The 16,770-nt window shown below is 41.3% G+C and overlaps 1 protein-coding gene across 1 annotated transcript in view; it reads left to right on the forward strand.

Moving 5' to 3' along the window:
- LOC138437845 (antigen WC1.1-like) overlaps window positions 1–16,770 on the forward strand; it is a 55,766-nt gene that overhangs the window by 26,522 nt on the left and 12,474 nt on the right. Inside the window, exons 5-8 of the mRNA XM_069585811.1 lie at window positions 777–869; window positions 946–1,260; window positions 3,636–3,950; window positions 13,794–14,108. Of these exons, the coding sequence (XP_069441912.1) occupies window positions 777–869; window positions 946–1,260; window positions 3,636–3,950; window positions 13,794–14,108 (1,038 nt within the window). The remainder of the gene's footprint in view (window positions 1–776; window positions 870–945; window positions 1,261–3,635; window positions 3,951–13,793; window positions 14,109–16,770) is intronic.

The following is a 16,770-nucleotide window of genomic DNA, read 5'->3' on the forward strand; positions in this document are numbered from 1 at the left end:
TATGTGACTTGCATCTCTGAATAGAAGACTATTTATCCTCTTATCTTCTATTTAGTGTTTCTACCTTATGCTGAGCTAATGTGCTGAAACGCTCGTCCTTTACTTAACATCAGCTGTTTAGTTTTTCAGCTTTATAATTTTTATCTGTTGTTATTTTGTCAATTTCTTTTGTCAGTTAATTCCACGAGGCCTTCAATAATGCCGAGTTAAATTCTCTATCAGATAACTCTAGTAACTGAATAACTTGGGAAATTCTTTCTAATGTCTTTTTCCTCCTGGTTTTCCATGAGATCTCTTTTATATGTGTATTGTTTTTAATAACAGACATTGTAGATGAAAAAGTGGTAGAATCCCTTTGGAAAAGATTGTATTCTGCTTTTCCTGTTTACACATATATTTAGAGACAAAACAGCTTACTTAACTCACTCTTAGTGCAATGGTTGGCTGAAAATAATTGCGGCACTGTCAGAAGAACTCTCCCTGCTGCTGCTGCTGCTGCTAAGTTGCTTCAGTCGTGTCTGACTCTGTGCGACCCCATGGACGGCAGCCCTCCTGTCTCCCCCGTCCCTGGGGTTCTCCAGGCAAGAGTACTGGAGTGGGTTGCCATTGCCTTCTCCACAGAGCTCTCCCTAGAGAAGGTGAATCCTAAGATCATGATAACCTTACTGTTATGTTAACATTGCTTATCTCAGACTTCATCACTAGGTCACTATTTAGCTTAATTCAATTTCTTGTTTTTCAACCCATGAACCCTCTGATCATTGCTGTTTCTGCAGGAAACCAGACCCAGGTGCTGCCCCAGTGCAACAACTCCCGCTCGGAACCAGCAGGCTCTGCAGGTTCAGAAGAGAGTGCCCTCTACTGCTCAGGTGAGGGTCCTACAGGATAGAAGACCATTCTCATCCCCCAGGTCAACGCCCTATTGTTCCTTTTCTCTCTCCTCAGACAACAGACAGCTCCGCCTGGTGGAAGGAGGCGGTCCCTGCGCCGGGAGAGTGGAGATCCTTGCCCAGGGCTCCTGGGGCACCATCTGTGATGACAGCTGGGACCTGGACGATGCCCGCGTGGTGTGCAGGCAGCTGGGCTGTGGAGAAGCCCTCAATGCCACGAGGTCTGCTCACTTTGGGGCAGGATCAGGACCCATCTGGCTGGACGACCTGAACTGTACAGGAAATGAGTCTCACGTGTGGAGGTGCCCTTCCCAGGGCTGGGGGCGGCATGACTGCAGACACAAGCAAGACGCGGGGGTCATCTGCTCAGGTCTGTGCTGCACACTGTCCACAGGCTAGGAGAGGGGTGATAGCCCTGGAGAAGGGGAGGTCTGAACCCTGAGGAAAAGGTGCTGAAAGGCTAGAGAAGGAAGCTTCCTCCCATGAAGCCTGTCTTTCCAGCAGATGTGAAGATGAGGTGCTTTCACTTCCTCCTGCAGCAGCTGACGTTCTAGTCCTTTCTTCTCAGCACTGTTTCTTGGCAGAGCCAATTCTTCCAAGTCCAGCTGAAAGTTAGGCTCACCTTGCCTTACATATGTGACCAAAATCTTAAGCCCATGGTACTAGTTCCTGTTTGCTTCTGTAACAAATTGCCACATATTGTTTTAAAAGAACATCTATTTATTTCCTTAAAGTTCCCTAGGTTCGATGTTCAGCAGGATCTCCCTGGGCTGGAATCAAGGTTTCAACAGGGCCACATCACGTCTGAGGCTTTGGTGAAGAATCCCATTTCTTATATCAAGTTTCTTTTCAAACCACCTGAATTCCTTGGCTCATAGACCCCCTTGATCCATCATCAGACCAGCAATGCTGCACCTCTTTAATCATTATCCAGAGTCACACCTCCCTCTAGCCAGAGCCAAGAAAGAGTGCTTCTATTGGTTTGGCCAAAAGGTTCCTTTGTTTTTTTTTTTTTTTTTTTTTCGTAAGATGGTCTAGTAATACTTAGCTCTCTTTCACTTCATTTGAAACGATTTGGTTAGATTGTTTTTTGGCAGCTATCATATCAGCACACATATTTTTTTTTTAAACCATCAAAATGAGTGAATTTCTGTGTAGCAATTTTAACATTGAAAATGGAAGAAAAAAGCAAAATTTTCTTCATATCATGCTTTATTATTTCAAGAAAAGTTAGAAACGCAACTGAAATGCAAAACAAATTTGTGGAGTGTATGGAAGTACGGTGACTGAAAAAACTCATCAAAAGTTGTTTATGAAGTTTTGTGTTGGAGATTTCTCACTGGACAGTACTGCAGAGTAAGGTAGACCAGATGAAGTTGATCACAGTCAAATTGAGATATTATTTGAAGACAATGTTATATGATGTAGGAGATATCCAACATACTCAAAATATCCAAGCATTGAAAGTCATTTGTACCAGCTTGGTTATATTAATTGCTTTGAGGTTTGGGTTTCATATAAGTGAAAAAAACCTTCATGGCAGTATTTCTACATGAGATTCTCTACTTAAACATAAAGAAAACATTTTGCTTTTGAAACAAATTGTGATGGGTGATGAAAAGTGGATACTTCACAATAATGTGGAATGGAAGAGACTGTGGGGCAAGTGAAATGAACCACCACCAACCACACCAAAGACGAGTCTTCTTCCAAAGAAGGTGATGTTGTATATGTGGTGGTATTGGAAGGGAGTCCTCTCTTAAGGGAGTACCTTCCTGAAAACTGAATGCTAATTCCAACAAGTACTGTTCCCTATTAGACCAGCTGAAAACAGCACTTAATGAAAGCATTCAGAATTAACCCAAAGAAAATGCATAATCTTCCATCAGGATAATGCAAGACCACATATTTCTTTGTAGGCCAGGCAAAAACTGCCACAGTTTGGCTAGTTCTGATTTATCAGCTGTGTTGACCAGACATTGCAATTTTGGATTTCCATTTATTTTGATTTTTATAAAATTATCTTAATGGAAAAAAAATTATATTCACTGGAAGAATATAAAGTGCACTTGGGTTAGTTCTTTGCTTAGAAAGATAAAAGTTTTGGGAAGAGGGAATTATGAAGTTGCCTGAAAATGGCAGAAGGTAGTAGAACAAAATGATGAATATGCTGTTCAATAAAGTTCTGAGTGAACATGAAAAGCGTCTTTTATTTTGACTTAAAAACCAAAGGAACTTTCTGGCCAACCCAATAAGAATGTGATTAGACTGGGTTCACATAGTTAATCCACAATAGTCCAACTTAACTTCACCATCCCATGATTCTTACCTTAATCACATCTGTGAAATCCCTTTTGCCAGGTTAGGTAATATATTCATGTTTCCAGGGACTTGAATGAGACTTCTGTGTGTTCATTATCCTGCCACCACCTCAATATCCGTATCACATCCCTTTCACATTCTCTTAGAAGTTTAGTCAAGAAGCAGAATTCAGCTCTCCTCCCTGAAGGTTCCCAGGTGGCTCTTCCTCTCTGCTCATATTCACTCCATCATGGTGGTAGAAATGTTTAAAAAGATAGACACAAATGGATAAAGTCAGGTAAAAGGGAGACAACTTTCACTCTTGTTACCTAATGGGTATCTCTTCAGCTGGTTCAGGGATGAATGGGCACTATTTCTGGGAGAGAGGAAAACCCAGAGCACTGACAGTTCTCATCAGTCCTGATTTCTCCCTTTTTATCTTAGAGTTCCTGGCCCTCAGAATGGTGAGCAAGGATAAGCAGTGTGCTGGGTGGCTGGAAGTTTTCTACAATGGGACCTGGGGCAGTGTCTGCCGAAGCTCCATAAAAGACATCACTGTGTCCATCATCTGCAGTCAGCTTGGCTGTGGGGACAGTGGAAGTCTCAACTCTTCTGTTGCTCTTAGAGAAGGTTCTAGACCCCGGTGGGTAGATGGAATCCGGTGTCAGAACACTGATACCTCTCTCTGGCAGTGTCCTTCTGACCCTTGGAATTGCAGTTCATGCTCTCCAAAGGAGGAAGCCTACATCTCATGTGCAGGTGAATTACTGTCTGTTTCTGTGTCTGTCTTAAACCCATAGAATGTTAATAATGATATTTTGTATTTTCATATTTAAGTAATTAATTTAACATGGGTCCACAAAATGAAGTTAAGACCAGCTCAGTTCAGTCACACAGCTGTGACCAACTCCTTGCAACCCCGTGGACTGCAGCACACCAAGCTTCCCTATCCAACACCAACTCCTGGAGCCTACTTAAAATCATGTCCATTGTGTTGGTGATGCCATCCAACCATCTCATCCTCTGCCATCCCCTTCTCCTCCTGCCTTCAATTTTCCCCAGCATCAGGGTCTTTTCCAATGAGTCAGTTCTTCCCAAAAGGTGGCCAGAGTATTGGAGTTTCGGCTTCAGCATCGGTCCTTCCAGTGAGTATTCAGGACTGATTTCCTTTAGGATTGACTGGTTTTATATCCTTGCAGTCTAGGGGACTATCAAGAGTCTTCTCCAATGCAGCAGTTCAAAAGCATCAATTCTTTGGTGCTCAGCTTTCTTTATAGTCCATCTCTCACATTCATACTGGACTAATGAAAAAAACCATAGCTTTGACTAGATGGACCTTTTTTTGGTAAAGTAATGTCTCTGCTTTTTAATATGCTGTCTAGATTGGTCACAGATTTTCTTCCAAGGAGCAAGTGTCTTTCAATTTCATGACTGCAACCACTATCTGCAATGATTTGAGAGACCCCCCAAATAAAGTATCTCATCTATTTGCCATGAAATGATGGGACTGGATGCCATGATCTTAGTTTTCTGAATGTTGAGTTTTAAGCCAATCTCAAACTCAAATGTTGAGTTTTTAGAGAGTTTTATCACTCTCTTCTTTCACTTTCATCAAAGGCTCTTTAGTTCTTCTTCGCTTTCTGCAATAAGGGTGGTGTCATCTGTGTATCTGAGGTTACTGATAATTTTCCTGGCAATCTTGATTGCAGCTTGTGCTTCATCCAGCCTGGCATTTCACATGATGTACTCTGCATATAAGTTAAATAAGGAGGGTAACAATATACAGCCTTGATGTATTCCTTTCCCAATTTGGAACATGTCTGTTGTCCCATGTCCAGTTCTAACTGTTGCCTCTTGACCAGCATTACGGATTTCTCAAGAGGCATGTCAGGTGGTCTGGTATTCCCAAGTCTTTCAGAATTTTCCACAGTTTATTGTGGTCCACACAGTCAAGGTTTTGGCATAGTCAATAAAGCAAAAGTAGCCATTTTTCTGGAACTCTCCTGCTCTTTCAATGATCCAGAGGATGTTGGCAATTTGATCTCTGGTTTCTCTGCCTTTTCTAAATACAGCTTGAACATCTGGAAGTTCATTGTTCACATATTGCTGAAGCTTGGCTTGGAGAATTTTGAGCATTACTTTGCTGACTTGTGAGATGAGTGCAAGTGTGCTGTAGTTTGATCATTCTTTGGCATTGCCTTTCTTTGGGATTAGAAGGAAAACTGACCTTTTCCAGTCCTGTGGCCACTGCTTAGCTTTCCAAATTTGCTGACATATTGAGTGCAGCACTTTCACAGCATCATCTTTTAGAATTTGAAATACCTCAACTGGAATTTCATCACCTCCATTAGCTTTGTTTGTAGTGATGCTTCCTAAGGCACACTTGACTTCACATTCCAGGATGTCTGGCTCTAGTTGAGTGATCACACCATTGTGGTTTTCTGGGTCATGAAGATCTTTTTCATATACTTCTTCTGTGTATTCTTGCCACCTCTTTTTAATATCTTCTGCTTCTGTTAGGTCCATACCATTTTTGTCCTTTATTGTTCTCATTTTTGCATGAAATATTCCCTTAGTGTCTCTAACTTTCTTGAAGAGACCTCTAGTCTTTCCCATTCTTTGTTTTCATATATATATATATATTTCACTGATTGATGATGAAGGCTTTCTGATCTCTCCTTGCTACTCTTTGGAACCCTACATTCAAATGGGTATATCTTTCCTTTTCTCCTTTGCCTTTAGCTTCTCTTCTTTTCTCAGCTATTTGTAAGGCCTCCTCAGACAACCATTTTGCCTTTTTGCATTTCTTTTTCTTGAAGACTGTCTTGATCACTGCCTCCTGTAGAATGTCACAAACCTCTGTCCATGGTTCTTCAGGCACTCTGTCTGTCAGATCTAATCCCTTGAATCTATTTGTCACTTCCACTCTATAATGATAAAGGATTTGACCTAGGTCATAGCTGAATGATCTAGTGGTTTTCCCTACAGAGACTGAGCCAGAACTATGTCTGGGTGTCTCCTGTGGAGGTGCAGGTCAACACTGGCCTGCCGCAGAGGCTCTGGGTGCAGCAGACCTGGGTATAGCATAAGCCCTTTTGGAGGAGGTCGTCATTAACTCTACCATAGAACCACCATAAATCACACAGGACTGGGGAAACAGACTCTTGGAGGGCAGAAACAAAACCTGTGTGCACCAAGACCCAGGAGAAAGGAGCAGTGACCCCACAGGAGACTGACTCAGACATGCCCATGAGTGTCCAGGAGTCTCTGACAGAGGTGTGTGTCGGCAGTGGCTTGCTTCAGAGTTGGAAGCACCAAGTGCAGCAGTGGGTGCAGGGGACCTTTTGAAGGAGGTCACCATTATCTTCAGTACCTCCACCATAGTTTGGCCTCAGATCAAGCAACAGGGAGGAAACAGCCCCACTCATCAATAGAAAATTGGATGAAAGATTTACTGAACATGCCCCTGCCCATCAGAACAAGACCCACTTTCCCCCTCTGTCTGTCTCTCTTAGCAGGAAGCTTCCATTAGCCTCTTAACCCTATCCATCAGAGGGCAGAGAGAATGAAACTACAGTCACAAAAACTAACCAAACTGATCACATGGACCACAGCCTTGCCTAGCTCAGTGAAACTATGAGCCATGCTTTGTAGGGCCATCCAAGACAAACAGGTAACGGTGGAGAATTCTGACAAAATGTGGTCCACTGGAGAAGGGAATGGCAAACCATTTCAGTATTCTTGCCTTGAGAACCCCATGAACAGTATGAAAAGGCAAAAAGGTATGATACTGAAAGATGAACTCCCCAGGTTGTTAGGTGCCCAGTACACTACTGGAGAAGTGTGGATAAATAACTCCAGAAAGAATGAAGAGACAGAGACAAAGCAAAAACAACACCTAGTTGTCGATGTGATGGGTGATAGAAGTAAAGTCCATTGCTGTAAAGAGCAATATTGCATAGGCACCTGGAATGTTAGGTCCATGAGTGAAGGGAAATTGGAAGTGGTCAAACAGGAGATGGCAAGAACTTTCTTATCCATTCATCTGCCGATGGACATCTAGGTTGCTTCCATGTCCTGGCTATTATAAACAGTGCTGCGGTGAACACTGAGGTACATGTGTCTCTTTCAATTCTGGTTTCCTCAGTGTGTATGTCCAGAAGTGGCATTGCTGGGTCATAAGGCAGTTCTATCTCCAGTTTTTTAAGGAATCTCCACACTGCTCACCATAGTGGCTGTACTAGCTTGCATTCCCACCAACAGTGTAAGAGGGTTCCCTTTTCTCCACACCCTCTCCAGCATTTATTGCTTGTAGACTTTTGGATAGCAGCCATCCTGACTGGTGTGAAATTGTACCTCATTTTGGTTTTGATTTGCATTTCTCTGATAATGAGTGCTGTTGAGCATCTTTTCATGTTTGCTAGCCATCTGTCTGTCTTCTTTGGAGAAATGTCTGTTTAGTTCTTTGGCCCATTTTTTGATTGGGTTATTTACTTTTCTGGAATTGAGCTGCAGGAGTTGCTGTGGTACATAGACACAATGGAGTATTATTCAGCCATTAAAAATAGTACATTTGAATCAGTTCTAATGAGGTGGATGAAACTGAAGCCTATTATACAGAGTGAAGTAAGCCAGAAAGAACACCAATACAGTATACTAATGCATATATATGGAATTTACAAAGATGGTAATGATAACCCTGTATGCGAGACAGCAAAAGAGAAACAGATGTATAGAACAGACTTTTGGACTCTGTGGGAGAAGGAGAGGGTGGGATGATTTGGGAGAATGGCATTGAAACATGTATAATATCATACATGAAACAAATCGCCAGTCCAGGTTCAATGCAAGATACAGGATGCTTGGGGCTGGTGAACTGGGATGACCCAGAGGGATGGTATGGGGAGGGAGGTGGGAGGGGTGTTCAGGATGGGGAACACGTGTACATCCTTGGCAGATTCATGTTGATGCATGGCAAAACCAATACAATATTGTAAAGTAATTAGCCTCCAATTAAAATAAATAAATTTAAAAAATCAGTGAACTAAAATGGAAGGGGATGGGTGAATATAACTCAGAATTTAACATGAAGCTGATTTAATCCACATGTTCCAACACTACTTTTTAAAATTTGTAGTTGACATATAATTCACATTACAATATTAGCATTAGTTTCAGGTGTACAACATAATGCTTATGTATTTGTTCATTTCAGTTCAGTTCAGTCACTCAGTCATGTTCAATTCTTTGCGACCCCATGAACTGCAGCACGCCAAGCCTCCGTCCATCACCAACTCCTGGAGTCTACCCAAACCCATGTCCATCGAGTCGGTGATGCCATCCAACCATCTCATCCTCTGTTGTTCCCTTCTCCTCCTGCCTTCAATCTTTCCCAGCATCAGGGTCTTTTCAAATGAGTCATCTCTTCGCATCAGATTGCCAAAGTATTGGAGTTTTAGCTTTAGCACAAGTCCTTCCAATGAACACCCAGGACTGATCTCCTTTAGAGTGGACTGGTTGGATCTCCTTGCAGTCCAAGGGACTCTCAGGAGTCTTCTCCAACACCACAGCTCAAAAGTCTCAATTCTTCAGCCCTCAGCCTTCTTTATAGTCAAACTCTCACATCCATACATGACCACTGGAAAAACCATAACCTTGACTAGGTGGACCTTTGTTGGCAAAGTAATGTCTCTGCTTTTTAATATGCTGTCTAGGTTGGTCATAACTTTCCTTCCAAGGTGTAAGCGTCTTTTAATTTCATGGCTGCAATCACCATCTACAGTGATTTTGGAGGCCCCCCAAAATAAAGTCTGACACTGTTTCCCCATCTATTTGCCATGAAGTGATGGGATCAGATGCCATGATCTTAGTTTTCTGAATGTTGAGCTTTAAGCCAACTTTTTCACTCTCCTCTTTCACGTTCATCAAGAGGCTCTTCAGTTCTTCTTCACTTTCTGCCATAAGGGTGGTGTCATCTTCACATCTGAGGTTATTGATATTTCTCCCAGAAATCTTGATTCCAGCTTGTGCTTCTTCCAGCCCAGCGTTTCTCATGAGGTACTCTGTATATAAGTTAAATAAGTGGTAAAGAATCCCCTTGCCAATGCAAGAGACATAAGAGATGTGGGTTCCCTCCCTGGGTTGTGAAGATCCCTTGGAGGAGGAAATGGCAACCCTACTCCAGTATTTTTGCCTGGGAAATCCCGTGAATAGAGAAGCCTCTCAGGCTACAGTCCATGGGTTACAAACAGATGGACAAGACTGAGCACGCACACATTAACTGTACTCCCCATACTGTACACTACATCCTCATGACATTAATTTTAGTGCTGGAAGTTTGTGTCTTTTGACTACCTTCATCCATTTTGCCCACCTTCATCCATTTTGCCACATCAACACACTTCTGGCAACAGCAAATTGCTCTTTGCATCTCTGAAACCTTTTTTAAAAAATCTATTTTAAGATTCCACCTATAAATGAGATCATATGACATTTTTCTGTTTCCATTAGGCTTAGCTCACTTAGCATAATGCCTTCAAGGTACATTCATGTGTTGCAAATGATGAGAATTTCTATTTTTGGTGACTGTATGTATATATAAATATTATATATATATATAAACATTATATGTAAGTTTATACATTATTTGTATGCAATATATCTTATATATTATCTATATTTACATATAAATGATATTGTATATATAAACATTATATATATTTATAAACATTTTCTTTATCCATTCATTCATCAATGAAGGCTTACATTATCTGGTTATTGTAAATAATTCTGCAGTGAACATTGGGTTGCACATATATTTTCAAGTTAGTATTTTCATTTCCTTCAGATAAATACTCAAAAGGAAAATTGCTAAGTCATATAGCACTTCTGTTTTTAATTTTTCAGGAACCTCAAAACTTTTCCATAGGGGATGCTCAACTTACATTCCCTGAAACTGTGTAGAAACTTTTTCTTCTCTTCACATTATCACCAATTCTTGCTATTTCTTGTCTTTTTGATAAAAGCAATTCTGTGAGGTGATATCTTATTGTGGTTTTGATTTACATTGACCTGGTGGTAACTACTAATATTGTGCACCTTTTCATGTACTTGTTGGCCAAATGGATGTTTTCTGTGGAAAAAAAAATGTCTATTTAGGTCCTCTGTCCATTTTGAAATCAGACATTTTTTTTTATTCTGCTATTGAGTTGCAAGTTCTTTAAATATTAATAGTTTGGATATTAACTCTTCTGAAGTACATATTATTTGGTAATATCTTCTTTAATTCCACAGATAGTCTCTTCATTCTGCATATCATTTCCTTTGTGCAGAAGTTTTTAAGTTTTATGTAGTTTCACTTGGCTGTTTTGGTCTTCTTGCCTTTGTTTTTGGCATCAAATCCAAAATATCATCACAAAGACTGAGGTCAAGGACATTTTCCCCTTGCTTTTTCTTCTAGGATTTTTATGACTTCAGTACTTATGATTAAGTTTTTAATCCATTTTGAGTTGAGTTTTGTGAATGGTGTATGGACAGTGGTGCCATTGCATCTTTTGCATGTAGCAGTCTAATTTTCATAACACCATTCATTAAAGAGACTGTCATTTTCCCATCGTAGATTCTTGGCTCCTTTTTCAAAATCCAATTGACTGTATATATTTGGATTTATTTCTGGGCTGTCTATTCTGTTCTGTTGATATCTGTGCCCATTTTCATACAAATACCATACTGTTTTTATTAGTACAACTTTGTAATATAGTTTGAAATCAGGATGCATGACACCTCCTGCATTGTTCTTTCTCAAGATTGATTTTGATATTCAGGGTCTTTTGTGGTTCCAGAGAAACTTTAGGATTGTTTATTCCATATGTGTGAAAATTTCCACTTGGATTTTGTTAATGATTACAGTGAATCTGTAGATTTCTTTGTGTAGCATGAGCATTTTAACAATATAAGGTCTTCCAACCCATGATCACAGATTATCTTTCCACTTATTTGTGTCTTCTTCAATATCATTCATCACTGTCCTATAGCTTTCATCATTCAAGAGTTTTACCTCCTTTGTTAAATTTATCCCTAAGTATTTTATTGGTTTTGTACAATTGCCTATGTTTCATACTGAATAATAGAGAAGAGTAGCTTATAATCTATTTAATAATTTTCCTTTAACATTATGTAAGTGAAATTTTGAATATAAATTAATTCTGTACTTAGAGACAAATTAATTTTGTTGTTGTTGTTGAATCACTAAGTTGTGTTCAACTCTTTTCCACCCCATGGACTGTAGCCTGCCAGGCTCTTCTATCCATAGGATTTTCCAGGCAAGAATACTGGAGTGGGTTGCCATTTCCTTCTCCAGGGGATCTTCCTGACCCTGGCATCAAACCTGCATCTACTGTATTTCTAGAAGATTCTTTACCATTGAGCCCACTGGGGAAACCCAACAATGCATACCTAATAGCAATGCTGTGTGGTAAATTAAACTTATTTTTAATATGCACTATTTATTTTCACAAACCATTGCTTTTAACTTACATTTGCTTTACTATTGATATTTCATTGATTAGCATGAAGCTAAAGGACTTCTGTTTCACTGAATTTTATTTGTCTACACATTCATTCAATAAATATTTATTAAGTAACTCTCAAGGTATTTAGAAAAGGTTCTCCATATACATACTTGTTGAATCTTGTTGAATGAGTGCATACAATATGTAGGTAACTGTCCTAATAGCAGAAAAACAGGGTAAATAAAAACTGCAAAGTCCTTCCTCTAGTGAAACTTTAATTCAGGTAGGGGTGTGTGTATGTGTGTGTTCACATTTGTAGATGTCTGTATGTCTGTTTTTATATTTGTTATCAGATGCAGGGAGTGATAAACAAGTAAATATTTAATGTTATTTTAGAAGACTTTATGATAGCTTTCATTACCATTTTTCTCTAGAATGTTTAAAATTTTCTTATTTATTTATCAGCCAGTTCAGTCACTCAGTCATGTCTAACCCCATGGACTGCAGCATGCCAGGCTTCCCTGTCCATCACTAACTCCCCGAGCTTGCTCAAACTCATGTCCGTTGAGTCAGTGATACCATCCAACCATCTCTTCCTCTGTCGTCCCCTTCTCCTTCATTCAGTCTTTCCCAGCATCAAGGTCTTTTCCATTGAGTCAGTTCTTCCCATCAGGTGGTCAAAGTTTCAGCTTCAGCATCAGTCTTTCCAATGAATATTCAGACTAACTTCCTTTAGAAATGACTGGATCTCCTTGCAGTCCAAGGAACTCTTAAGAGTCTTCTCCAACACCACAGTTCAAAAGCATCAATTCTTCAGTGCTCAGCTTTCTTTATACTCCATATCTCACATCCATACATGACTACTGGAAAAACCATAACTTTGACTAGACAGACCTTTGTCTGGCTTCCCTGGTGGCTCAGTGTTAAAGGATTTACCTGTCCGTGCAGGAGATGCCTGGCTGATCGATGGGTTGGGAAGATTCCCTGGAGAAGGAAATGGCAACTTACTCCAGTAGTCTTGCCTGGGAAATCCCATGGACAGAGAAGCCTGGCAGACTACTGCCCATACAGTCACAAGAGAGTTGGAAATGACTTGGTGACTCAAAAACAACAATGCAGAACTCTACAAATCAGAGGATTAATACCAATAGGACTTGGGTGACATCAGCTGTCTCACACTACTCAGTAGGGTAATATTTCCTATTTTTGCCTCTTTTCAACCTTATTATTCTCATTGCTACTATGAGATACCAGACCCAGGTGCTTCAGTTCAGTCGCTCAGTGGTGTCCGACTCTTTGCGACCCCATGAACGCAACAGGCCAGGCCTCCCTGTCCATCACCATCTCCCAGAGTTCACTCAGACTCACATTCATCGAGTCAGTGATGCCATCCAGCCATCTCATCCTCTGTCGTCCCCTTCTCCTCCTGCCCCCAATCCCTCCCAGCATCAGAGTCTTTTCCAATGAGTCAACTCTTCCCATGAGGTGACCAAAGTACTGGAGTTTCAGCTTTAGCATCGTTCCTTCCAAAGAAATCCCAGGGCTGATCTCCTTCAGAATGGACTGGTTGGATCTCCTTGCAATCCAAGGGACTTGCAAGAGTCTTCTCCAACACCACAGTTCAAAAGCATCAATTCTTCGGCATTCAGCCTTCTTCACAGTCCAATTCTCACATCCATACATGACCACAGGAAAAACCATAGCCTTGACTAGACGGACCTTAGTCGGCAAATAACGTCTCTGCTTTTGCATATACTCACTAGGTTGGTCATAACTTTTCTTTCAAGGGGTAAGCGTTTTTTAATTTTATGGCTGCAGTCACCATCTGCAGTGATTTTGGAGCACCCCTGCCCCCCAAAAAATAAAGTCTGACACTGTTTCTACTCTTTCCCCATCTATTTCCCATGAAGCCATGGGACCAGATGCCATGATCTTCATTTTGCTTGCCGGAGTGCAAAACTCCGTGTCTCAACCAGCAGGCTCTGCAGCCTCAGAGGAGACTCAAGACCTGAAGACTCTTCTCATTCCCACCACCCCGTCCCAGGCCCCTACGCCCGGTCAACCCCTCATTGTCTCATTTCTCTCTTCTTAGACAGCAGGCAGCTCCGCCTGGTGGACGGGGGCGGTCCCTGCGCCGGGAGAGTGGAGATCCTTGACCAGGGCTCCTGGGGCACCATCTGTGATGACGGCTGGGACCTGGACGATGCCCGCGTGGTGTGCAGGCAGCTGGGCTGTGGAGGAGCCCTCAGTGCCTTGCAATTTGCTGAATTAGGTCGGGGATCAGGGCCCATCTGGCTGGATGAACTGAACTGCGGAGGAAAAGAGTCCCACGTGTGGAGGTGCCCTTCCCGGGGCTGGGGGCAGCACGACTGTAGTCATGCAGAGGATGCTGGGGTCGTTTGCTCAGGTACGGTCAGTGCATTGTCCATGGGCTGAGGAAGTAGAAAGTTCCAAGGAAGTTGGTGTCTGATCACCTGACGATAGAAGATGACTGAGTTATAGAGGTCTAGACATCTACCCATCCTCCCTGAGGGCACATTTATCTGTGAGGATGGGCTTCCTACTTTCCTCTTGTCAGTCTCTGATATTTATTCTCCAGTGATCTTACCTGACAGCGTTTAATCTATTGTTTCCAATTATAATTGATCTTCATAATTTTTATATAATTTTTGGGAGAATGAAATACTTGCAAATCACCACACACAGACCTATTTGCACAGTGAACCCATAGAAGGGGGGGGACAAGAATGAGGATCCACCTCCCTGGGTGGAGTTGTTTCCGTAGTTACCCTATGATACACTACTTTGCACTAGGTCAGTAGGAGTGGAGGCACAGGGGACATCATTAAACAAATCAGAAAGCAATTTATGGATTTATGCCAAAGTTCAAGTCTCCTTTACAAATTTAAATGTAAATATTCACAGCCATTTGGCTGGTAGAACCAGAGAACTGTGGATGAAATGCTTCTCCTTCCATTGTAATTAGAAAAGATTCTTTGTCCATATTTTCTTTTAAAACATCTGCATAAACCAAATCTTTGAAAGAACACGTTAACCATGCACTGACACATCAAAGGTGGAGGCAATGAAATACTGATTTTGTGTTTTATAGTAAGAGATTATATAGTTTACACCTGATTATTTCAGCAATATAAGAGAATTGCAATTGGGAGTTTATTTGCTAGAAATAGAAGTAAGGGGACAAGCTGGAAGAAGAAGCTGGAAGAGAGTTATCATAGCTAGGAGGGATGGAAGGGCAATGGGAGCTGACAAAGTCACCTGTGGGGTTCTCTGAGCAGCAATGAAGGTCCAGGTGTGGTGTGGAGGATGCTACGTGTGCCTAAGGACACAGGATGTCTGTACAGCAAGAGAAACCAGACAAGGATAAATCTGACCACAGTTTCATTTTGCCTTTGTTGCAGTCTATTCATATAAATAAATGGCCCTCTGGAAGGGCAATTTTCCCTTTCTTTGATTATCCAAGTCTCTCATAAACATTTTGGAGGGCTTTAAACTGTCTACTTGTTTTTCTCCTGCACTTCTAAAAAGATAAGGGCATTGTTTTATTGTGACTTACATCCCCAACATCGGTCAAAATTCTTGAATATAACAGACTCTAAAAAGGTGCTTGTATTTGTAATAAACCACATGAAAATAGATTCTCAATATTACCTTCAAGTAACGTCCTCCTACTTAAATATCAGACCTCTGCAGAGGATTCAGATATGACTCCCTTGTAGCCTCTCCTCTCTCTCTCCATTTCATTTCCCAATCAGAGGTTCTATTTCTGGGCCTCTAGGGATGCACTCTCCTTGGCCTTTGCTGCACCTTGATGGAAAGGTCATGCTGATCCCCTCTGGCTTTCAGAGGAGAATGGGCAGCCAAAGGGTCGAGGGCAGGTCTGGTCTTCCAGGAAGATACTTCCTGGAAGACCAGAAAGATACTTGATCTTTGTGGATCTCTGAGAGGCCACATCCCTCACCCAACAAGGATATTTCCTACACCTCAGGCCACACAGTACTCTGTTCCAGTCAAGCCAGTAGGAGTCCAGAGAGATGGGTGAGGAGCCAGAGGGTCCAGGGTCAGGTCAGGCTGAAGGTCAGAGGGCTGAGAGTTGGTCTGGAGGCAGATGCATCACAGCTACAGGGAGAAGAGAGGAGGCCACCTTGGTCAGAGGGAGAGAAGTAAGGATGTGATCTACATGAACAATGATGAAAATCTACCTGGTCCCTCAGGCTCTCGTGGTTCCCTGGATAAAATCCAGCCCCAAAGCTATAACAGTGAGATAGTCTTTGGGACAAAGGGCCCTAAGCAGAAGCTGAGATACAGAAAATCAGGGCTCTCCCAGGCTCAGGCATAGGTGCAGAGAGAATCCTTTCCTGACAGCCTGGTCCCTGAGGTCCCTCCTATGGCTCAGGTTGATGTTTCTTTTGCAAATGGACTAAACCTGGAAAATGAGGGCCAAAAAGTGTTTCAGCACTATTTATTGAACAGTCTGTCCTCTCTAATGATATAAAATATTACCTTCTTCAAATACTAAATTTCTGTGTGTATATGTCTTTGTGTCTGTTAGATATTTATATTCTGCCCCATTCTCTCTATTGTTATATACGAACATGGTTGGTTTTATTACTTTTAATAACTTATCCCCTCACATCATCCTTCTAGTTCATAAATTTTCTTGCAATGTTCCCACACTTATTTTTTCCATTTGAAAGCAAATATAAAGTAAAAAAAGAAATAATAATAATTTGTCTTGGGAGACTATCCTGATGTGTATAAGACTCATTCTGAATATAGTTGAGAGTCTAACATGTGTCAGGCTATCTACAATAACATGTAAGCAATATTTGTTCTTTCTAAATTCATAATCTGGTGGGACTAATACAGAAACTAACAAGGTGTTGAGTAAAAATTATTTAATTAGAAAGAGTAATCTGTGACTGAACTCCCCATCAGACCAGTTTGATCTCTTTCAGTTTTATACTCCATCCACTCCCAGTTTAACCTACCACACACCCCACCCACACTCCACTCCTACAGAAGTTCTTCCCTTTCAGAGTCTCCTT

This window comes from Ovis canadensis, chromosome 3 (assembly GCF_042477335.2).
Source record: "Ovis canadensis isolate MfBH-ARS-UI-01 breed Bighorn chromosome 3, ARS-UI_OviCan_v2, whole genome shotgun sequence".
Classification (NCBI taxonomy): Eukaryota; Metazoa; Chordata; class Mammalia; order Artiodactyla; family Bovidae; genus Ovis; species Ovis canadensis.